The 23,618-nt window shown below is 45.0% G+C and overlaps 1 protein-coding gene across 4 annotated transcripts in view; it reads right to left on the bottom strand.

Moving 5' to 3' along the window:
• The window catches only part of HIPK1 (homeodomain interacting protein kinase 1), a 45,589-nt gene extending 29,528 nt beyond the window's left edge, over positions 1-16,061 (bottom strand). For 2 of the 4 annotated variants that reach the window (XM_070396550.1, XM_070396545.1), the window contains exons 1-2: positions 15,843-15,962; positions 5,865-6,939 (exon numbers count right to left, since the gene is read on the bottom strand). In XM_070396550.1, the coding sequence (XP_070252651.1) occupies positions 5,865-6,937 (1,073 nt within the window). In that variant the 5' untranslated portion in view covers positions 6,938-6,939; positions 15,843-15,962. Of the gene's footprint in view, positions 1-5,864; positions 6,940-15,842 lie in introns of all 4 variants that reach the window. The other 2 variants (XM_070396546.1, XM_070396547.1) reach the window with 2 other exon arrangements.
• Positions 16,062-23,618: the final 7,557 nt, after the last annotated feature.

Here is a 23,618-nt window from a genome sequence, read left to right as displayed (position 1 = left end):
ATAATCCTTACAACAATCCTATGAATGTATTACTACTTTTAAGCCATCAATTCTAAGATGCAATTTCTTTTACATTTTAACATCTCTGAAACTAAGAAAATTCTTGCAAACCATGGTGTATTTTAGTTTAATGGCAGTGCTTTTACTTTCTCGTTGGCACCTAAATAATGTTTCACCTTATAACCAAGGTATCGTGGCTCCTATGTAATAAAGTATCATTGGCACTTTACAGATGGGAGGAACTGGGCACTGAGAGGGTAGCTGAGTTGCCCAGGGCCACACAATGACTGGGTGATGGAGTCAGGCAGGCTTGAGCCAAGGTCTGAGCTCTTAAACACTTTAGCACCTTCTCCAAACAACTCCCTTTCCTTCTTACAAGTCATGACATTTGAATCTGTAAGGACCCCAGATCCAGACCCCTCCTTTTAGAGGATAAAAATGGAAAAGCAGATCTTTCCATTGGGAAGCATCGAACAGACCGTGTCTCCTTGTGGAGCGCCCACATTTCCCCAACTGTACTTTCAAGTCATGTGAGCTTCCTCGGTGTGTGTGGAGGGGGCGAGGGGCAGAGATTGAGTGGGGGAGGGTATCAAGATATTTCCCTAAATAAGAATATCCTCCCCAAGTTATTTTCTGAGAAAACAGGGTAAATTAGAGGGCTCTATAGAGTCTAGAAGCTTCCCCGATCTTACAGAGAAAGAACGAAAGACGCAGGCCTGTCGAGACTTATCCTATGTGACAGCTATGGGTGGAGCCATTAATAGACCGTTTCTGTGCTATTTGATGTGAATGAACTGTGGTTTTGTTAGCCAAAGAAACAACCATCAGAAGTGCCATTCCTGTTGCAGGTGGCTAGAGCCACATGGCTGATGGAATTTCAGAGTGAGTGCAATTAAATCCCAGCCTCTATGGCATGTTTTAAGGCAGCACAAGTTTGAGGGTATGAGGACCCAGAAACATGAAAGCTTTTCTAAAACTGAAAAGGAACAAAATTTTACTTTCAGTGAGTAGAATCATTAATTTCCAAGTTCGTGACAGTGCCAAAAATAGCTGGCAGGGAGCATGCAAGTGGCTTTGTGCCCAAGTAAAAACTGGGCTTAGAGCATTCCTAAGCATCAGCTGGAGAGCACGGATTGATTCTGCCATTCCCACTATAACAGGAGGACATTCTAAACCCCAAAGGGAGGTCACAGGGAGAGGCCAGCACCCAATAACTTACTTCTTTAAAAAGGGAGCAGTAATATGTGATGAAACTTTAGCTTTCAGAGAAACACTAATTCCAGCCCTTAAACACTATTAAACTTGCAACAAAAACCCCAAACCTTTGGAATTGGTTGGAATCAGGTTTTGGTTTGGTCTCACCCTGCCTCTGAAGTAAAAAAAGCAGCTAAGGATTTCCAGCAAAGCTCACTCTAAACAGTAAGCTCTACCATCTACCATACAAAAGGTATCAAAAGAAAAAAAAATGAAAGCAGTCAAAATAAAATAAAAAGAAGGCTGTTCAGTCTACTGAAGCACTTTTCACTATCATCACTCCTAGAAATGTTAGACTTACCTAGACACTGAACAGAAAGGAAATCATTTAGAGCATGTTCCTCTCTAAAGACTCAATGTTTTCAACTCTGAATTCCGATGATAATTCTTGCTAGTATTTTCATTACTGTATCATCTTGCCCCTTGGCCTCCAGTATTTCTCAATCCCTTAATATAAACGTTTATCTAGACTCTGAAATTCCGGTTCTACTTCATCTGTGAAATAAGGAGGCTGAGTTAGATAATTACTCTCCTAGATCGCTTTCCAGCTCTGATGTTCTAACAGCTGGGCAGTAAAAAAGATTACCTATTAAAGCACAGCAAAGAGGGGGAAAAACAAAACTGGCAGTATTCACTTTAGTACAAAAATGGCGCTAATTGCACTTCGGACATGGTGGTCTCCTCTTTGAAGATCCATCCCATCCTTACAGAACAAATACTAAGCGGGCTCTAGTGACTAAAACCAGGTGGCAGAAATAACAATGCTTGCCTTTTGATTTCCCAATTTCAAACTTCTTTAAACTGAAGAATCCTCTAAGGTCGTAAAGCTTTATTTCACCTGAACCGAGAGCAAGCTGAGGTGAGAATCAACAGCAGTCATTCTCTGCTCATTTTCATGAACACACTTGCTTCTTCCTGTCCACTGCAGAGGCATCAACCTTCTTAGATCAGGGATGTTACATAAAGGCAAACTTCCTGCATCTGTGGCTTAGATTAAGCCGCAGTTTCACTGTCAGATAAAACCGGATTGTTTGTTTGTCTAGGACAAAGTGAAAATGCGCTTTCCTTCTGTAGACCTTGTCCTTCCATACAGAACAAATAAAGTGATCTCGGTTTTCAATGAAGGCCGGCTGGTTGGTTCAGAATGTGAAAGCATTGAGCTTATAAGCATGGAAACCTTTGTGCATAAAACTCAACCGCCAAAGACAGCAACTGTTCTTGCGATTAGCCTACATTCACAGTGGGCAGGAAATAAAGTATATTATTTCCACTGCCTGAGTTATTTAGCCATGCCGTGGCCAACAGACAACATGGTGGCAAAAAATGTATGTCAACTGATAATAGTTTGGCATGCTATCAGCAAGATGAAGCAATGTAAACTAAAAAGGAGGGCTTGAGGAAGGCAGCCTGGGAGGCAGGATGCTTCACTGGCCAAAGTTCACGGAGGTTTTCTGAAAAGAGGGTGAGGACCTAATGGACTCTAATAAGGCAACAAAGCAACATGAAGTCACTGTGGGGTAAAACACATGACGGAGAAGGAATGCCTGAGTGGCTATTCCATGTGCTCAGGCTCAGTATCAAGTATTCCTGTGACACAACAGAACGTTCACGTTAAATCCTAAACACAGTCGAGACCTGGATATTGAACCTCAGAATGCACAAGCATTAGTCATATACAGAGTTGAACTCCTGTTTTTAAGAGATAAACTTAGCTCCATTTAAAATTACTCACATAGTCAATAACTAAATGCCACGGATTTACAGGACTTTGTTGAAGAGTAATTACCAGTGGATTTAAAATTCTGCAAATCATATTTTCTATAAAAACAAAACCACCAAATTACTCAAATGACAGCTTAAATTAAAAGGAGAAGAAAAGGGGCAAAGACCAGCAACATAAGACTAAAAATTATTTAAATGTCATACTAGAGAAAGCTAAATAGCCAGAAATGTTTAATTCCTCACATCTCCTTTACCTTTTATGAGAAAATTCCATAAAAAATTATTTCATTGCCCTAGCTGGTTTGGCTCAGTGGATAGAGCATCGGCGTGCGGACTGAAGAGTCCTGGATTCAATTCCGGTCAAGGGCACATGGCCGGGTTAGGCTGGATCCCCAGTAGGGGGCCGTGCAGGAGGCAGCCGATCAATGAGTCTCATCATTGATGTTTCTATCTCTCCTCTCTCCTTCTCCCTTCCTTTCTGAAATCAATAATAATATATTTAAAAGCAAAAAAGAAAACCACACAATTATTTCATGAATAATTTTTATCTCAACTGCTCTTTTTCAATCTTAAAAGGCCTTCAGACTTTGTCCTTGTCTTTGACAGGGCAGATAAACAGTTAAACACCTGCAGGCACTGACAAGATAAAAGATCAAGAAAGCCCTCACCCCTCAGCTGTGCTCTCCTTCTTACTTCCCCTATGCTCAAAATAAGACACAGAACTGAACTCTTCAGTGCACCTGTGAATGTGCCGTACACATGTGTACGTGTGGGTGGTGGAAGGATTGCTCAAAGGAGAATATCAGAAGCAAAAATAATTGGAACCTAACTCTCCCAAGTCATGAGTAAATAAATGGAGATGAGAGTCTCAAAATTAGTCAAGTTGCCTAGAGCAACATGAAACTAGAAATCAAAGACTCTAGGAATTTCTTTATCTCACTCAAGTAAGAAATACCATAGTTTTATAGAACTATAAAAGAAAAAAAATAGATGAGAGTGGACTGGAAGACAATATTGTTAAAGTGTCAATATTAACCAAAGTGACTTACAGATTCAGTGCAATTCCTATCAAAAGTCAATGAGGTTTTTTTGCAGAAAGAGAAAAAGCATCCTAAAATTCATAAAGATCTTGAGAGATTCCTTGAGATAACCGAACAATCTTGAAAGAAAATAAAGCTGGAGGTCTCCTACTTCCTGATTTCAAAACCTATTACAAAGCTACAAGTAATCAAAACAGTGTGGTACTGGCATAAAGACAGACATAGAGGCCAATGGAAAAGAACAGAGAGCCCAGAAATAAACCCTCACATATACAGTTGAAGGATTCTGACAAGAGTGTCAAGACCATTCAATGGAGAAAGGATAGTCTCTTCAGCAAATGGTGCTGGGAAAATTGAATATCCACATGCAAAAGAATGAAACCGGACCCTTACTTTACACCACATACAAAAATTAACTCAAAATGGATCAAAGATCTAAATATAAGAGCTACAACTGTAAAACTCTTATAATAAAACACAGGAGAAAAGCTTTATAACATTGGTTTGGCAATGATTTCTTGGATGTGATACCAAAAGTACAAGCAACAAAAGAAAAAACAGACAAATTGGACTTCATCACAGTTTTAAAATTTTGTGCAAAAAAAAAAACAAAGTGAAAAATCAACCCCCTGGATGGGAGATAAAAAAAAACCTGCAAATCATATTATCTGATAAGGGATTAATACCCAGAATATATAAAGAACTCTTACAACTCAACAAAAAGCAACCCAAATTAAAAAATGAACAAAGGGCCGAAACCGGTTTGGCTCAGTGGATAGAGCGTCGGCCTGTAGACTGAAAGGTCCCAGGTTCGATTCCGGTCAAGGGCATGTACCTGGGTTGCAGGCACATCCCCAGTAGGAGATGTGCAGGAGGCAGCTGATCGATGTTTCTCTCTCATCGATGTTTCTAACTCTCTATCTCTCTCCCTTCCTCTCTGTAAAAAATCAATAAAATATATATATATAAAAAAAATGAACAAAGGACTTGAACAGACATTTCTCCAAAGAAGACATACAGATGGCCAACAAGTACATGAAAAGATGTTCAACATCACTAATCATTTGGGAAATGCAAATCAAAACCACAATGAGGTATCATTTCATGCATACAAGGATGACTGTTATCAAAAACAAACAAACAAAAACCACAGAAAATAACAACTGTTGGTGAGGATGTGGAGAAATTAGAATCCTCATGCACTTCTGGTGGGAATGCAAATAGTGCAGCAGCTGTGGAACACAGTTTGGTGGCTTCTCAAAGAGTTCAACATAGAACTACCATATGACCCAGGCATTCTACTTCTAGCTCTATACCCAAAAGAACTGAAAACAGACACTTAAGCAACTGAATACCAATGTTCATCACAGCATTATTCAAAATAGCCAAAAATGTAAAAATAAACAAGTGTCCACCACCAAATGAGTGGATAAACAAAATATGGTATGTACATACACTGGGATATTATTCAGGGGCATCTGTGAATTTTGATATCTGCAAGGTCCTGGAAGTAATCTCCTACAGATACTGGAGAACAACTTAAGTTTTGGGGGAGTCAAAAGTTATATGCAGGTTCCCCCTAACTGCCATGTTGTTCAAGGGCCAACTATATAATTCAACTAGGAACAAGCTTCAGAATCAGACAATTAATTTTTCTAGTGTTAAAAAAGATTTCAGATATACAATAATGTTGCTTACAGGAATACCACACTTAACCTAAAACATGATCCTGTTTCTACCTTGGAATCTGTAAATACATTCCTTGTTCTACGTAGCCTTATGTAATATATATTAACTATAAAGACAGAACTCGAGTCTGAGACAAGCTTTTTAGCGTTGGCCACTTGCCTGTAGTAGCGTGACTGTAAGTAGGTTGAGCACACGGCCTTGGACACGTGACTAGCAGAACCAAAGTCAATGACCTTCACCCGGTAGGGCTGGCGCACTGGATCGACCAGCATTATGTTTTCTGGCTTCAGGTCGGCGTGAATCAGACCCAGGCTCTTGAGCTTCATCAGGGCGGTGGCCACCTGCTGCAAGATGGGTCTGATGTACTTGAGTGGCAGTGGACTGAACTTGTTCTGCTTTAGGAAATCATATAAGTTCTGCTCCAGCATCTCAAACACAAGGCAGGTGTGATTCTTATGCTGAAAGCACTCGTAAGAACGGACGAAATTATACTCATCAGCATTTTCACTGCTGAGGCGGGAAAGGATGCTCACTTCGATCTGTCCTTGTCTGGCATAGGAGGGGTGGTTCTTCAAGATCTTAATAGCCACAATCTCCTTGGTGCTCCGCTTCCAGCACTTCGCCACCTGCCCAAACGTTCCCCGGCCGAGGAACTCCAGGACCTCATAGCTGTTGGTCATCGAGCAAAGGATCTCATGCTGGACCAGCTGGTAATCCCCTTCTCCGCTGGAACTGCTACTCTTCGTGGTCACCGTGGTGGTCGTGGCAGCAGCACCCACCACAGTCCTGTTTTGCAGCATGAGAGGGGGATGTTCTTCTATGATCTGCACGCTACCGTTGCTGTCGACCTCCTCACTTTTTCTTTTCAGTCCACATTTTTGATATGGCTCAAGCAAAGAAACGTTGCTCCTGTGCGTCAGGGTCTGGCTGCTTTGGAAGGTGGATGTAGCGGCGCTGGCTGAGCTGTCAGCCGCTGTTACGACAATGTGCTCCACGGCAGGGGCGGGGAGGAGAAGGCCCTGGTCATAGGCAGGGATGTTGAAGTTTGCGACCTGGTGAGAGGAGTTGGCTTGCCCTTGTGTGGCGGGGAGGGTTTTGCTGTGGGGATAGTATTTGTCGTTGTTGCTCTGTCCAGAAACATCCCAGCCGGAGGGCTCTATTTTCAGTTTCTTCGCACCGCAGAAGGCACTCGACGACACTGATGGGGGGGAGAACTGCAGCTGTGATGCCATACCTGCGCCGAGAGAGGAAGAGTCAGGCCCTCAGGTCACAACTTGTCCTTTAGAAAAGCCACCAGGAAACATATCTGGCTGGGTTTTATTTGCTACATTTTCCAAAATATGTTTCCTGTTATAGAAGGATAAACCTTTTTTGTTTACTTACTAACCCACTGAGCTACCCATCCAAGGCCCCCAAATTCTTATTTCTAAATAACCTAACCACTCTACACTGCAGCTTAGATTAACTTACAGACACCTCAAATTCAACATGTCCAAAATTAAACTAAGGAGCCTCCACCCACCCCAGTTTTCTATCTCAGTTATGAGACACCACCATACACCCAGCAACTCAGGGCAAAAACCAGGGAGACCATGAGTCTGCTTCTTCATCTTTAAAATACTGGCAGCAATATCAACCTGGTGGGGTTATTGTGAGAATCTAAAGATTTGATACATGTAATAGTGCCTGGGACTCACTCACTGTTGTTACCCTGACTCATTCCTCTCCCTTATCCCCCCACATCTAATCTATAACCAAATCTTCCATTCTGCCTCCCAAGTGTATCTCCAATCGGCTGTTTTTCTCTACCCGTTGGAACTATTCTAGTTCACTGGAACTTCCAGTAGCCTCCAAACTAATCTTGAATCTTGAATGGGAGGTTTGAGGTTGGGAGGGAGTCCTATGCAAATTGAAAGACTGCTCTTTCTTTTTTGAGAAAGAAAGTCATCAGGGTGATGCAAAGTCCTCTCTCTCCTCCTGCCTCCCAGGTTTCCCCTGCTTTGGGGATAAAGTCCAAAATCCTCAACCTGCCCTAAAGCTCTCCCAAACTCTGCTGCTGTGACTTCCAAAGTCTCCCCGCCTTGAATCCTCCACTCCAGCCATACCACCCTTCTTTCAGCTTTCAGAAGGCTCTCTGATTCAATAGATTCTCTGCTGGGAAAACTGTTCACACACACACACCCGCGACAATCACCATCACCACTGCCCTGCCAAATTCCATAAACTCCCATAGCACCCTGTTCCTCCCTTACAACTTGAAATTATTTACTACATTCCCAACTACAGTATCAGTTCCATGAGGGCAGGTACCATGACTGTCTTGTGCTTCGCTTATATTGCCAGAACCTACCACAGACTCTGGCAATTGACAGACACTCAGTATTTGTTGGGTGATGCAACCCCTGCCTACCAAAGGCATAGCTACTCCCTACCATTCATATTAAACTGCAGGATTGTCGACGCTGGTTTTATTTTTTAATGTCCCTCCGTTTTAGTTGTGCAGTACTAGAAGAATGGGGGAAGTCTCCACTCCAGGACACACAGTATAATTTTACTAGTCATAAGAGAATAAACACACACAACCAGAAAGGAAGGAAGCGTGACAAAGGATGTTACAGAACATAAAAAAGCAGTGTGTACATTTCTTCGTGCCTGAATGCAAGTGAAAACCATCTGCACTGGACTAGACAGCTGGAACGAACAACCCCTCAGCCTTCAGTTTCTAAAAATGTGGTCTGGATGTACTTCAAACAAGAGTTTCCATAATTTATATGAATCTTGAAGAGAAAAAAGTGTAAATTAAAGGCTAGGGTCAGTGCAATTTAACTCCAGGGCTATAAATTTACAAATCAACTTGTTCTACCTATATCGCTGACATAATACCAAATTATAGTAACAGAAAAATCTGTACCGGGGCCTGTACAAAATGTACCTATTAAAATATATGCAAAAATATTTGTCATCATAAAATTGAGCAAGAAATGGAGAAAATCTGCGAAATTTGCTTTTCACTGTATATCTGTTGAGCTACTAAAAGAATTTAGTAAAAGAATTAGAATACACAAACTGCAATTTGTAGCTATGTCTAGGAATAGGAGGCCTTAAAATAATACTGAAAAGAATTCATAAAATGTAATAGCAAATTCTTAAAAGCATGTTCATAACTAGCCACTTTTTAAAAATATTGCATTCACCAGAGTAATGTTACTGACAACTCTTCACCCAATAAACAAAATAGCAGATGCTGATGGCTTCAATCTTCAAATTCAGCACTGAACAAGGCACCAGTTCTAGAAAATGTTTCAGAAAGTTCAAGTATATAAATGAATATAATTCTCACTCAGTGAGACAAATTTAAGTTCCCCCGCAGGAAAAGAACAACCAGAATTTCACGGGCCTTCCCCACAGCCAGGGTGGATGGTACGCTTACGTCAGAATCGTGGCACCAGACTAAGAGTGTGGCTGAGACTCATACTGACCTCAACGAGCACAAGGAGAGAAGAAAAGACAGAACCAAAGATGCCTACAAAAATCAACACTCTTATTGATGTAACACTCTGAAATTCAGCTGAAAACAGCCATTTGTAGACACAGGCTAAAGGTACCATGTTCCACGAAATTTGCCTTTGCAAATGGGCAGGCAATGTTCTACCTAGGCTGAGACCTCCCCAACAAAAACATGGAATAGACTTCACACTGTGGGAAACCTATCATGGATCAGCCGACTCTGTTAAGGAAATTACAGCTGACCCTTGAACAATGCAGGGGGGGCTGAGGGCACTGACCCCCTGCACAGTTGAAAACCCTCCAAAACTTAACTACAGCACAAATATTTTCAATTCACAGGAGAACAGCTCCCAATAAACTAGAAGTTATTTCTCTGACTTCCTGAAAATGTGGCACTTCGACTCCAGCAACAAACTAGTCTTTTCATTTTGAACCTGACTTTCCAAGGATTTAACATCTAAACGTAATGACAAATTTGCCCACTGCATTAATCCCCAACTAGAACGAAAAGGCAAAAAGCTACTGGTACTTGTACTTACTACTAAAACGAGAAATGAGTCTTGCTAGAATCCAAGGCTTTCAAAACCAGGAAAGTTACCCCACTCCCTGCCATGGTCACATCTACTCAACATTTGTTGGGTGCCCCACACTCAGGTCACTTCATATGGAGAATCTTACTATAAAGTATTAAGCCCTCGCCGGTTTGGCTCAGTGGACAGACCAGCCTGCAGACTGAAGGACCCCAGGTTCGATTCTGGTCAAGGGCACATGCAGAATTGCAGGGTCAGTCCCCAGTAGGTGGTGTGCAGGAGGCAGCCAATCAATTATTCCCTCTCATCATTAATGTTTCTATCTCTCTCTCTCCCTTTCCCTTCCTCTCTGAAATCAATATAAATATATTTTTTAAAAATTCAATTATTAGCCCTAGACAGTTTGGGTCAGCAGATAGAGTGTCGGCCTGAGGACTGAAGGGTCCCAGGTTCAATTCCAGTTAGGGGCGCATGCCCAGGTTGCAGACTGGATCCCCAGTGGGAGGTGTGCAGGAGGCAGCTGATCAATGATTCTCTCTCATCACTGATGTTTCTCTCTCTCCTCACTTCCTCTCTGAAACCAATATAAATAAATAAATAGTAAGAAAACAATTCAAATATTATAACTAGGAATAGAACAACTGGGTATGACAACCAAAGTAATTACTTTGCCTTTAGTTTTCAGTAACTCCCATCTTTTCCCTGACATACCAATAACATATTCCTACTGCTTTCACTTAGTGTCATCTTTGCCTCTTTGATATAATTTAACAGTTGGTGATCTAAATAACCTAAAAACAGTATATTGTTTCTTCCTCTAGCACTTGTCCTCAGCTGACATGTACACAGATGTACATATTCTCCAGCACATGATATATAAAGAACATTCACATCATTAAAGTAGGTAAACAAGAATACATGTTCTGTAAAAATAAAGCAAGACAAGTTTGGCAAGAAAACTCTTTCACCAGAACACCCTCTCTCTACTCCACCCTTTTTTCTCTACCCCTACTGCACAATTCAATAGTCTAACCTGTCTCCCCGAATCTGAACTCTCAAGGCCCCCTTTTTATGGCTCCTTCTCCCAATTCACTCTTCACCTTACAAAAATGCATATCTGTCCCCCACTTAAAACCTTCAAATAAAGGTTTGTAGCTGGGATCCCCAGGCCTTGTAAGATCTGGACCCCGATTAGTTTCGTAGCCTCGTTTTATCCACCTTTTCCCCAGGTTCTCTCTTCCAAGTACCCACGTTTCTCTGTGTTCCTAGAGAAGGCCTTGCCTTCTCCTGCCCTAGTTCCTTCACACACCATGTCCCCTCTCTGAACTTCATTTCCCCCTCAGCCTCCTTTTTTCTAACTTCTACTTATCCTTTTCATCTCCCCTCACAGCTCCTTTTCAGTGTGGTACAGGGTGTTGCTTGGGACCGAAACTTCCTTTCTCCTTCATCCTAGACTAGACTATGGCTCCCAGTCCCTCTCTCTAATAGGAAGTGATGTGTGGGGGAGGCTTTCGTGTTCCTTTCCCGCTCCACCAGCAGGAACTCATGGAGACTCAGCTTCCACCACGAAACCACACCCAAGGATGGCAGAGCACGAGATGGAAAGAACATGGGTCCCTGAATGGTCACGGAGCGCGGAGCCACCTCCCCACCAGGAATGATCACTGCAACCTGGAACATTCAGGCTGCTACATGAGAGAAAAACTATTTCCCTTCAGCTAGAATGTTGTTTAGTCTACCTTATGCTGACAAACATACTCAGGAAAGCCTTCCCCAGACCACTTCATACGAGGGTAGCTTTGCTGGTAAAGGCTCCCATAGCATCCTTCACTACTTCATACTACACTTGTACTTACTCATTTCATTTATTAACTAACATGTCTATCTGCCTGGCACTGGTCTAGCCACTGGGGATGGATGAGGTGTTCCAGATGGATAAGATCCCTTACCTCCTGGAGTCTACTTTCTATTGAGGAGACAAACACATACATACATACACACACATACACACACACACACAAAATAGCAGCTAGTGATAAATGTTATGAAAACAAAACACAATGACATGATAGTGAAGGTGCAAGGAGAGATACCCTGGGTTTGGTGGCCAAGGAAGCCCTTATAAGGTGGTGGCACTTACACTGAGACCGAACAGACAAGAAGGTGCCACTGAAAGTGAAAAAGAAGAGTTAGTGCCAAGACATATTCTTGGCCTCCTTGAAGAAGAGACCAGTATGGATGGAAAGGAACAGGAGAGAAAACAGTAGAAACAGGACCCAGAGAGGAGACAAGGGCTAGTGACTTGTGGGCCACTCTGGATTTTATTCTAAATATGACTATTTGTAATTATTTATTTAAAAGTTGACTTCTAAACTGCAAGTGTCATGGGCAAATCTCAACAGAAGAGTAAGTGCCCCCCCCCCCTTTTTAATCATCAGCATCTACCACAATGGTTGGCACCTTGTATGTGTAAAATGTTTGCTAGAATGAATGACTATAGAGATCATGTTACTTCTCCATATATATATAAACCTAAGATTTCAGAAGTCATTTTGACTAAATTAGAGAAATACATGATGAAAAATAGAAATTAGAGTCTCGTGTCTACAAGAAAAAAATTATATATATATATATACACATATATATGTAATCAGTTTTCTAAATATAATGATACTGAAGGAAAAAATAAGCTTGAAACCCTAAGGACATCATTTGAATCAAAGCTCCCCACCCCCTTTCCTGTAGCACTTCCTTCATATGGAACCATGTGAAACAAGCCAGTTCCCCAACTAGTACACAAAAACAGGGTGTGAAATAGGTGCTGTGAGCTGACAAAGGAACTCTACAAGTCTATATCATTTCCAGCCATTTAAACCAATTCTGTAACTTTTCGGTAAACTGGCTCAGGGGGCTTTCCTTGTAGGTAGGATACTGTTTCCTAAATTCCAGTAGCTCTCTTAGGATTTGGAATGACGGACCTATAGTAACAAAAAAAAAGAAAGCAGGTGCTTTTTGTGTTTGGTAAAAGGTGCTATCTCAGTACGTGCACAGGACAGTCTACAGGCCTGTACAGTTTAAAGAAAACGGTATAAGGAGAATGTCAAACTAAAGCACAGCTCAATCTGAAACAGACACTAAAAGGGAACCCCGTTTAGATCAGCAAGCAAAGGCCTAAGGAAAACAGGACCCAGGCAAGGTAACAACCGTTTGGCAGGCGGAAGGTGGAAAGAGCTCTTTCAGATGAATGAGATGACTATTGCCAGTGTGCCAGGGGCCATGGAAAAATGAAGAACTGTTTACAGTAAGGAGAAAATCTGAATAAAAAACATATTGCATTGGAGAAGACACTGGCAAAAAAAAAAAAAAAAAAAGACAGGGATTCTTACAGCTAAAACAGACCTTCTATGCTTTCTAAAACTCCCTAATTCCAAGATGAGAAAAGGGAGACCCAAGGAAGCCCTAGTTTCACAGAGTTAATGAGTAGTGAGGCTGGCAAAGAACTCAGGCCTCCTGGTTCTTTTTCCTTAAGCTCTCTGGGAAAGCACTGTACCAGGTGTCCTTAAAGAATCCAAAAGAAATACACATAACTTTCCCTACCTCCCAAGAGCTTAGAAATGTGCTTTGGTGATATGACACACCAAAAAGAAAGAGAAAAATATAAAAACAGGATGTAAATTTCTTTAAGTGCCAAATTATGCTCTACAAAAATACACTAGGCATTTAGAGAGCTGCAGATTCGGAACAGAAAAGGAATCAAAAGCAAATCAGTGACAGTTGAAGTGCTACTGGAAGGAAAATGATTTTGATGACTTGTATTCAGAATAACATGAAATGTAAGGGAAGAAACTGTGGAGGGCCCAGCCTGCGTGGCTCACTGGTTGAGCGTTGACCTATATATGAACCAGGAGGTCATGGTTCAATTCCCAGTCAGGGCAGATGCCCGGGGTTGCCGGCTCAATCCTCAGTGTCGGGCATGCAAGAGGCAACCAATCAATGATTTTCTCTCATCATTGATGTTTCTATCTCTCTCCCCCACTCCCTTCCTCTCTGAAATCAATAAAAACAATAAAAAAGAAACTGGGAAGGAATTAATAACTGTAACTTTTTAAAAACTAAAAAGGTAATGGATACTTTATACAGTTGTGAAAATGAAAATAAGAGGGCAGATCAGGAAGTTCATGTCTACAAATTACTTCAAATTACAAAAGGACCGGTTACAATATATAACTAACAACAAGTTGCACAAGTTCCAAGTGTCATAAGTTTACAAGGCAGGGTTGGCTCCCTGGTTTCTACCAACACAACCACTGAGCTGTGCTTATGAAAACAAAACCCCAGGATGAAAGAATTCCATTTTCCTGAGAACTGTGAATTTTGAGACTATCCAATGTCCAAAGTGAGGATAAACTAGTCATGAACATGTCACCAGCAAAAGTCCTTTTACCAACCAGAGCCAGCATATTTACAAGATCTTATTCACCATTTTAATCATCAGATGCTTTACTGGCTTGGCTGCCTCCAGTTGCAACCACAAGTTGAAGGGTGGCCCTTTTTGTTCCTTCAAACCAGGAATAGTATCTTTCAGTCCATGATATCTTTCATCATACCAGTATTATAGCACAGAACCCCGAGATCGTTACATGTAAATATCCAAACTCCCTCGCTGAATAACTACTGGGTAAAGTGACTTGCTAGTAGATTTTAAAAAACGTTTTACAGAAAGCTTTAGACCTCGATGCGGAAAAAAAAAAAAAAAAAAGCTGGTAATGATTTGCACCCTCTGTAATCTTAAAAAAAAAAAAAAAAAAAAAAAAAAAAAAAAAACACCACACGCACACACACAAAACTGCAGACCAAGAATCAAAAATAGCTTTACACAAACAAGAGCAAAATTGCAGGTTTTGCTCAGGGCATCAGCCACTTAATTTAACCCCACTTCACCGGGGGCAGGAAGCCACACTGCTGTTTTCAACAGAGTTACTAGGAAACAAACAAGATAAAGGACATACTGGGCAGAACAGGCTCCAGTGGAAATGCATATTTGGATGCAATTCCTGAAAATTCCCAAAAGCAAGCATCGAGGGCTGCCTCAGAACGGGTGCACCTACCTCGGAGTCGGCGGAGTAAACCGGGGAGACCTGGCGGGGCCTGGGGTGGTTCCCCCTTCCCCGGCCCCCGCTCCCCTCCCCTCCCTCCCTCCCCCTCCCCTCCCCTCCCCTCCCTCCCCTCCCCCACAAACGGGAAAAGCGCGCCCAGCAGAAACGCAGGCCCGGGCTAGGGATGGTCACGGCAAACCCGCGGGCAGACCCGCGCTCCCGGCGCCCGACCTCCCGGTCCGGGTTGCTAGCAACAAAAAGGGCCTCCTCCCTTCCACGGAGCCGGGCGAAGAGCGCGGGCCTGCCCCACGAGTTTGGGTTGTTTCCTCACCCTTTCATTATTATCATGTTTTCCTTAAACGAAAGCTTTGGGAAAGTGACAGCAGACAGCAAACAGCAAAAGTTTCCCCGGGAGCCAGACCTCCGGCTCTGCTCCGCACACACAGATGCGGCCACTCGGTGGGCTGGTCCCACGCCGCCTCCCCGTCGTTGCAAAACGACCAGCGGAACGACTACACACCAGCGGGGCTCAACGGCACCGGCGGGGGGGAGCGGGGAGCGCCCACACCCACCCGCCGCCGCCGATCCCTCCCGACGCCGGTGCCGGGCCCAGACGGCACGCACGACCCGCCGCCGCGGCGACCGGCGGGGCCGGGAAACCCACACGCACCCGCCACCCGGCCCGGCACCCGCCACGGCAGCCGCGGAGAAGCCGGCGGGAGACGCCGGCGGCCCCTGTCATCCGAGGACAACAACACGCCCAGGAAGAAGTGGCAGGACGCAGGGGGAGTTGCCCCGAAAACCAACCCGGAGCCTCCCCGCTTTCCCGGGGGCGCGATCCCGCCCGCGGCCGAGAGCGGCCGGGCCGCAGGACCCCGACCCCGATCCCGGTCCCGGGGGGGGGGGCCTCCCGAGAGAGGCGTCCCCCGCAGGCCGGGTGCCCCGCGGGGAGCCGATCCGAGGGCGCTCCCGGCCCAGGAGCCCTCCCGCCCGCGCCGACTCACCGCCGGTGTGTCTGGTTCTCAGCCGCGAGCTGGGGCTGCCGTGAGGAGGCGGCGGAGGAGACAGGATCCCGGGCCCCGCCGCCGGGTCATCATACCCCCCGCGCGCGCCAGCCCGGGCCCCGGCCCCCGCCCCCCGGAGCCGTCCCCGCACCCGTCCCGCAGGGGGAGCCCCCACAGCCCCCCGCTCGCCCCGCCGCCCGGGCCCTGGCCGCCGTCGCTGCCGCCTCAGCCCCGCGCGATCCCGCCTCGGCCTCCCGCAGCCGTCCGGGGCCGCCGCCGGGCCCCTCGCTCCGCCGCCGCCGCCGCCGCCGCCGCTGCTGCTGCTGTCGCCAGACCCGACGAGCCGAGCGCCGAGCGGCCGCCCCATCCGGCCGGCCCCGCCCCGCGGGAACTCCGCACCCGCCGGCGCCATGACACCTACTGAGGCGGAAGTGCCGAGAGGCGGAAGTGCCGGGAGCCGGCGGACCCGGACCGCCTTAGGGCGCCGGCGCGGGGGCTCGCCGCGGGTCCCCGCGGGGGCCTCCGTGGGGAGCCAGCGTGGATCGCGGGCGGGGGCCGGGCTCCCCGCCCCTTCGCATCGACCCCGCGAGGATCTGAAGGTGCCCGGTGGCGGGAGGGGGTCCGGCTGGAAAACCTCAGCCCTGCAAGTGTGACATCACCGCGGGCCGGTGTGACACCCCCCGAGAGTGGGCCGCGCGCTGGGAGGCGCGGCGCCCCGGGCAGCCCCCCTGCTGGGGAGGAGATCCCTCCGCTGGGGCTTCCCGGTTTCGTGGCCGCCTACGGGCGTTCAATTGGCGTCGGGTTCGGTGCACGGAGCGCCCGCAGGGGGCTCCCCGTGGCCGCCGGGAACCTGTGCGTGCACTGGGAGGTGAGGAGGCACAGCTGTGCTCGGACCAACCCCTCCAGACCGGCGGCGAGCGGAAGCTGTGCCCCCATTTTCTTGCCTCCACCCGGAGCGCCAGGCTGGGTATCGGGGAGACGGAAGGCGTGGGGCACCCACTGCGCGGAGGAAACGGGCTGCGTGAGAACTGGCTGCCCCGGTGCCAGGACCGACGCCATCTCCCGGGACTGACTGCACCTGTACTTCCCGCTGCGGAAAGTGCTCTGGTTTCTAGGGTGCGGGCATTTTTAGGGAGACAGTGGTATAATCGAGCTCTGTTTTTTTTTTCCAGCCCACAGTGCTAGAGGCTGCATGGTCTGAGCCCTGGAAAGGGGCTGCCCAGCACCCTGGGCACCTGCGCAGACTCCCCGAGAGATTCTGCCGGCAGCCTCTCTTCCTCAGTCTCACTTATGCATCCCTGGCCTCCTGGGATCCCCATCTGCCCACACCAAAAAAAGATCATTTTTGTGACGATGTGCTAATGTGGTTAATGCTACCTTCGAGTTTTTGTGGGTTCCCCCCCCCCCCCCCCGGTCTTAACACCACTGGGAGCAGTTCTGTTTTACTGGGAACAGGGAAGTTATTTCCCTAGAGAACCAGGGTTAGCAAAACAGGAAGGCTGTTTGCTTATTTTCACAGAAACTTAGAGAACATCAAGTCCTCCATTGGGCTCTGTCTTTCCCCCTCCCTTCCACTCTCTAAAAATCAGTGGAAACATATCCTCGGGTGAGGACTGACAAAAAAACAAAGTTGTTGTGGCCTCCTAACTGGTTCCAGGGAGGGCAAATCCAGCGTGTGTGATGGAGGTTAGAGGAGAACCTTCTCGCTCCCCCTAGGATTTCATTGTCTGTACAAGTACCAGGCACTGAGTTACAATGAAAAGATGAGTAAAGCATATTCCTTGCCCTCAAGGATCTCACAAGGTGGCCAACTAGGAATAATTCGTTGTGATATTGGTCTGTGATATTGGTCTTCAAAGTGGTATTAAAAATACTGAGGAATATAAGACTTAACTGTGTCTGGAGGTCACTGAAGAAGCTTCTAGAAGTATTGCTGTTGACTGAGCAGGGACTTAAAGAAGATGGCACTACGTCTGCTGGGCCATCAGTGAGATGTTATTTGCTTTTAGTAACTTTTTTTTTTTTAATCCTCACCTGAGGATATTTTTCCATTGAATTTTAGAGAGAGTGGAAGAGAGAGGGAAAGACAGAGAGAAACATGGATGTGAGAGAAACACAGTGATTGGTTGCCTCCTGCAGGAGTCCCAACCAGGGCCTGGGCTGGGGAATAGCCAGCAACCGAGATATGAGGTATGTGCCTGGACCTGAATTGAACCCAGGACCCTTCAGTTCGCAGGCCAATGCTCTAACCACTGAGAAAAACCGGCTAGGGCTTTAGTAACTGCTGGGGTCCAACCCCAGCGGGTCCAGGGGTCCCCAAAGGTGTGGACGGAGTCGGCGAAGAAGGAATGACACGGAGACAGCCTTCAGTTGATCAGCAGCCTAGTCAGGACCTCTAGCCAGGATCTCCAGCCAAAGTTCTGGTTAGGAACTCCAGCCAAGCTCTGGTTAGGATCTGATCAGGATCTGATGAGGATCTGATGTTTATTGTCTTGTTACATCCATATTTATACCAGCCGATTTTAATCCTGTCAATTTCTATTACAAAGGTTAGGGCGTTTCTTATCTCCATTCCAGGGAGTAAAGATTATATAGCTTAACTACCCGCCTGGCACTTAATTAAGGGGTTGTATCCCCTCCCTAACCTCAGGGAAAAATCCCCACCTGGGGAAACAACCTTTCTCAGAGAGGTGACCTTGGTTAAAACACATGGCACTAAGGAGAGCAAACATATTAAGAACAATATGCTATATATGCCAGGTCCCTTGAAACATATGCTGTGCAGATGTTTCTTTCCTGCAGCGACTGTGTCAAGCAGCAAGGATGGACCGGCTTCCGGCAAGTAACTATCTTAAGTACATTTTAAAGCAACTTGTGAACAGAAGAATAAATATGCCATTATACCATCATGTACAGGGGCCATGAGGTCTTAGGTGTGACAAGTACTCTCTTGGGAAGAAAGGGTTATCAGTCTGCTGCTCTAGAGTGTGGTACATACAAAGCTGAGAAGTGTACGCACGGGCATTAGGAACCCGCCCAGAATAATCAGGTGAGTGAGTGGGTTTTGTCGAAAAAGTCCCTCCCCCATGTTGGGAGAAGGCTTTGTCTCCTCACCACCTCCATGCTTCCCTCCTCCCCAGCTTCAACTCACTAAGGCTGGGTTGGTTGCTGGGCTAAGTAGTGCGACCTGCCTGCTCTCCAGTCTAAGTCTTGCTAGTCTGTCTGCTTTTTGCATCAGAATAGGGCATTCTGGGGACTGGGTCCCAGCAGAAATGATGGCTTTGGTGGAATAAAAGTTTGGGTGAAAGAATAAGAGTCAAATACCAGTAATTAAAACAAAGGGAAGGTGAAGCTAGGAAGAGGTGGTAGTCGACAACATTGTGAAGGCACCCAATGTCACTGAAGCATATACTTTAGAAATGGTTAATTGTGTAATATGTGAATTTCATCCCAATAAAAAAAAAGATGGGAGGTTCATAGGAATTAGAGCAAATGGGCAAGAGACTTTATCCCTAATTTAACTAATTTTCAAGGGTCAACCCAGAGACTGTTCTGGGGAAAGAGCAAATACCTTGAATACTCATACAACCCATGTTTATTCCTCCCCCCCACCCCCCGCCCCCGCATCATGTCTATTTCCTCCCTCGTCTACATATAAGCATCTAACCCTCCCTCACGTTCTTCATATGCCAACTCTTTATTCAACAAAACTAAGGGATAGTGCTTTTCTCTCCCTTTCCCTGGATCATCATCATTTCTCATCATGCCTCTGCCATTCTGTATCTTCTCACCTTTTCTTTGACCATCTTTGACCAACTGTTAAGCCTTTGGCACCTGCATTCCATATGTCTTTCCCTCTCATTAATTATAAGCCAAAGCCAAAATAAATGCTCTGGGAAGGCACACAGAGACCCACAAGGTAGAGGGCAATGAATCAGGGCAGGAACTCGAAATTTCATAATTAGGTATTATTTGTGCTAGGTCATTTTGTACTTCCTACAAACTCAGAAATGAAAAAGGCCCCACGCAGTATCCCTTGCCTAACAAAATTCCTGATATGTGGTTGGTGCTAATAACTATTTTACTGAGTAAATTACTGAGTGTTTATTCATAGTGTTCAAAGCAGCGAAATTTGGTTAACTATAGAATAGAATTTAAGAAATCTCAAAATGACAATCTTCATCTTTGGCTGTGAATTTAACTTATTTTTTTTTATTACTTTTGGAAGCATTTTTGTAAAATTGGTAAGCTGTCATCAAGTGGTTAGCAAGTGGTTCTCTCCACTGAGGTGGGGTAGGAGGTACCTTATCAAAACTAGAGACGGACAGGCCAGCATGGCTCAGTGGTCGAGCATTGACCTATGAATCAGGAGGTTGAGGTTCAATTCCCAGTCAGGGCATATGCCTGGGTTTCGGGCTTGATCCCCAGTGTGGGGCATGCAAGAGGCAGCTGATCAATGATTCTCTGTCATCATTGATGTTTTTGTCTCTCTTTCTCTCTCCCTTCCTCTCGAAAATCAATAAAAATATATATATATAAAATAACTAGAGGCGGAATTCTCGAATGTGAAGTAGGCTCTGCCTGACCAAGCTCAGTGCTCCCCGGATATCCAGTACAGAAGAAGAGCGTGGGCTTCGGTGCCTGTCAGTAGGAAGCCCGACTCTTCCAGTTACTGGGGTGTGAGTGGACTTGCTCAATTTCCTTATCCCTGAAATGGAGGTGATAATGCTTTTTCTTACCTCCCTCATTCCATGCATCAGAGCATTTCCCTAATGTTACTTCCAAGATAACTCTGAATCCATTACTATTCCTATCTGCTGATCCTGTCTGTGAAACCAGAAAGTCTATGAGCAGTGAAAGATGGAGTAATAACAGGTATAGACTTTCATTGTCTTGATTAAAAGGGACGGCAGGTGTATATTATATCTATCCTGACTCGGAGCCTTGCAGCGGGAGGATGCACTCTCATCAACTAAAAATTACCTTGTTCATTCTGTGCTCCCTGTAAGGAGACAGAATATTACAACTTGGTGAATTAAAAAGGCTCAATTCACACTGAATCCAACTGGGCCCCGTTCTCCATTACATCTCATAGATCTCTTCTCACAGACGCAGATACTCACAGATCAGGATCAATGTTTTTCTCATAAACATTTATGAGAAATAATTTCAATAATTTCAATAATTTAAAAGGCAAGTATTCTCTGATGAGTGCAGTTTTTTACTGAAGACTCTTATTCTCTCAGGAAATGTAACCTCTAACCCCAAGGCTTGTGTTGACTCCAAAGCAAGTAAACCATATCTTTTTTCCTAAGTACATAGTTACAAAACATGTCTATTATAGGAAAGAGTCTTAATTCATAAAGTATTCCAGATATTCACTTACGTTGTAAATAAACTTACGCGTTATTTTCTTCCTTTCTTCCTTCCCTCCAAATATGTGCATCTACATGCTATCTGTGTGTGTATATATGGTTACATATACATTTCTCCTTTGGGAAAGCTTTGATGGGAGAAAGGTTTATCTTAGTCCCTATACGTGCTTGTGCTAAAGAGGTAACGCTAACAGAGTCTAATAGATCTGAACACCAGGCAAAGCCCGTCTTCCGAAAACCCCAGTCCCGCTCACCAATACCTCTCACTGCTGGCAAGAGCTTCCTAACTGGTATTCCTGCTTTCATCCCTGCCCCATTCTCCATCTTTGATTTTATTTGTTTGTTTGTTTTTTTGTTAACCAGGGTCGGGGCCAGGGAGGAGCCTACAACCAAGGTACGTGTCCTTGACCAGAGTCAAACCCTTTGGTCCACAGGCCGGTGCTCTACCCATTGAGCCAAACCGGCAAGGGCTCCATCTGTTGCTTTTAAAAGTATGTATCATCAGGGGACATATGTAACACTTTAAACAATAAGAAAAACATTAAAATAAAAGTATGTATCAGATCGTATCACTCCCTTCCAGGGAAGCACTCCAATAGCCTCCCTTTAACTACACTGAGATAAAAACCCAAACTTCTTCCTTTAACCTCTAAGTCACTTCTGATCCAAGGTCTGTCTCCCTCCCTGAGCTCATCTCCTCTTCTTCCCTTTGGCCATATGCTCTCCTTGATGTGCCTGGGGCACCAAGTTAACGCCCATCACATGATCTTTCATCTGACTGGCTCCTTTCCATCACTCAGGTCTCAGCTTATGTGTGTCAACCCATAGACGCCTTCCACAACCTGTATCTGACTTCTCCCCAACTCTGTTAGCCAGTTGTTTTTTTCTTCTTAGCACTTTCTTCTACCTGGTATTTTCTTCTTAGCACTTTCACTACCTGGTATTTTCTTCTTAGCACTTTCACTACCTGGTATTTTCTTCTTAGCACTTTCACTACCTGGTATTTATTTACTGTCTCTCTCCTTTAGAATGTGAGTTCCATGTGGGTAGGACAGTTTCTGTCTCGTTCGCTATTTTATAAGGGCAAGCAGAATCATTCTGTACCAGTGTCGGTGGGATGTCCCAGGGAAGTGCCATGAACCTAAGACAAAACAGCTTGCGCTGGTTCGGGAGGGTTATGAGTGCGAGGCAGGTGACAGACTGACAGCTACTCACTAGCGGTAGCATCAAAATATGCACCGCCAGCATTTCTCCTGCTGAAGGACCACTTCAAGAATGTAGAGTGAACTCTTTCCCTGGGAGTAGACTTGAGACAGAGAACCCAGGATCAAACCCCCTTTCTTGAACAAGCAGGCCCACCTACTTCCTATTTCTTGCCACAAAGGGGAGTCTGAGTCAGGAGTGAGAGATGGTCCTTCAAAGCCAGCGAGGGCGATTTTCTCCTCTAAAGGGACGTAGGTCACTGCCGGTCTCCTTGTGGAAAAGTACAAGTTTTCTCACAGATCCTGAGACAAAAAACTAATTGACCTCCAGGGAACTTCCTTTCTCCCAGTACCTTCAAGCCTAATGGAAGATCTTCATAGCTCTATGGGGGTCATCCTTAGATTCTAAAAATAAATTGCCTTCTTAGATCTATGCTATGCAGCATTTTTATATTCGTATTGAGAAACAAAAACAAGGCAATTGCCAATCTCTACTAGAAACCAGACAAATTTACTTTAGAATTGTAAGGAATTTTCCCATTACTAAAACACAGACTTGTACCAACAACTAAACTCCAAGCCCTTTGCTTCTACTCCCCCACTCGAATTCATATAGATCCCTCTTCAAGGAATATGGGTGACACAGCATCAGCCAAGAGTGGACAGGTTCCCTCTGTTACGAGGAGATAAGGCCAGCTTGGGTACCTTATCTCTCCCAAACACCTTCTGTGGGCAGCACAGAAGTGAGCCAGCTTGAGGCTCCTGGAGGAAACCAGGCTCAGCCTTGCCCACACAGCTTAGTAAATCTTAAGACGTGAGATGACTTTCTAAGTGTTTACATGTACCGTTCTAGTAACATCATTGAACTTAAAAGCCTTCAAGGCATTTTAATGCTATCCTCTTCTGCAAAAAGAAGGGTAAGAAAATCTTTCTAGAGGGCAATTGGGCACAATTTGCATTAAGAATTTAAAACTATAATCCCATTTCCAGTAATCTAATAAACAAAAGTACCATGATATATGCACAAAGATGCTCATTGTGATGTGCATAATTGTGAAAAAGGGCACACAAAATGAATAATATGGAAATGACTTAAGATATACCCATGTGATAGAGCATTATACAACTAAAATAATATGCTATTAAAAATGACATTGCCGAGACCGGTTTGGCTCAGTGGATAGAGCGTCGGCCTGCGG

Source organism: Myotis yumanensis, unplaced genomic scaffold (assembly GCF_028538775.1).
Source record: "Myotis yumanensis isolate MYYU_CA2020_CCGP unplaced genomic scaffold, mMyoYum1.0.hap1 SCAF_17, whole genome shotgun sequence".
In the NCBI taxonomy this organism is placed as follows: Eukaryota; Metazoa; Chordata; class Mammalia; order Chiroptera; family Vespertilionidae; genus Myotis; species Myotis yumanensis.
The sequence above is the reverse complement of the archived record's forward strand: the minus strand, read 5'-3'. Positions and strand labels throughout refer to the sequence as shown.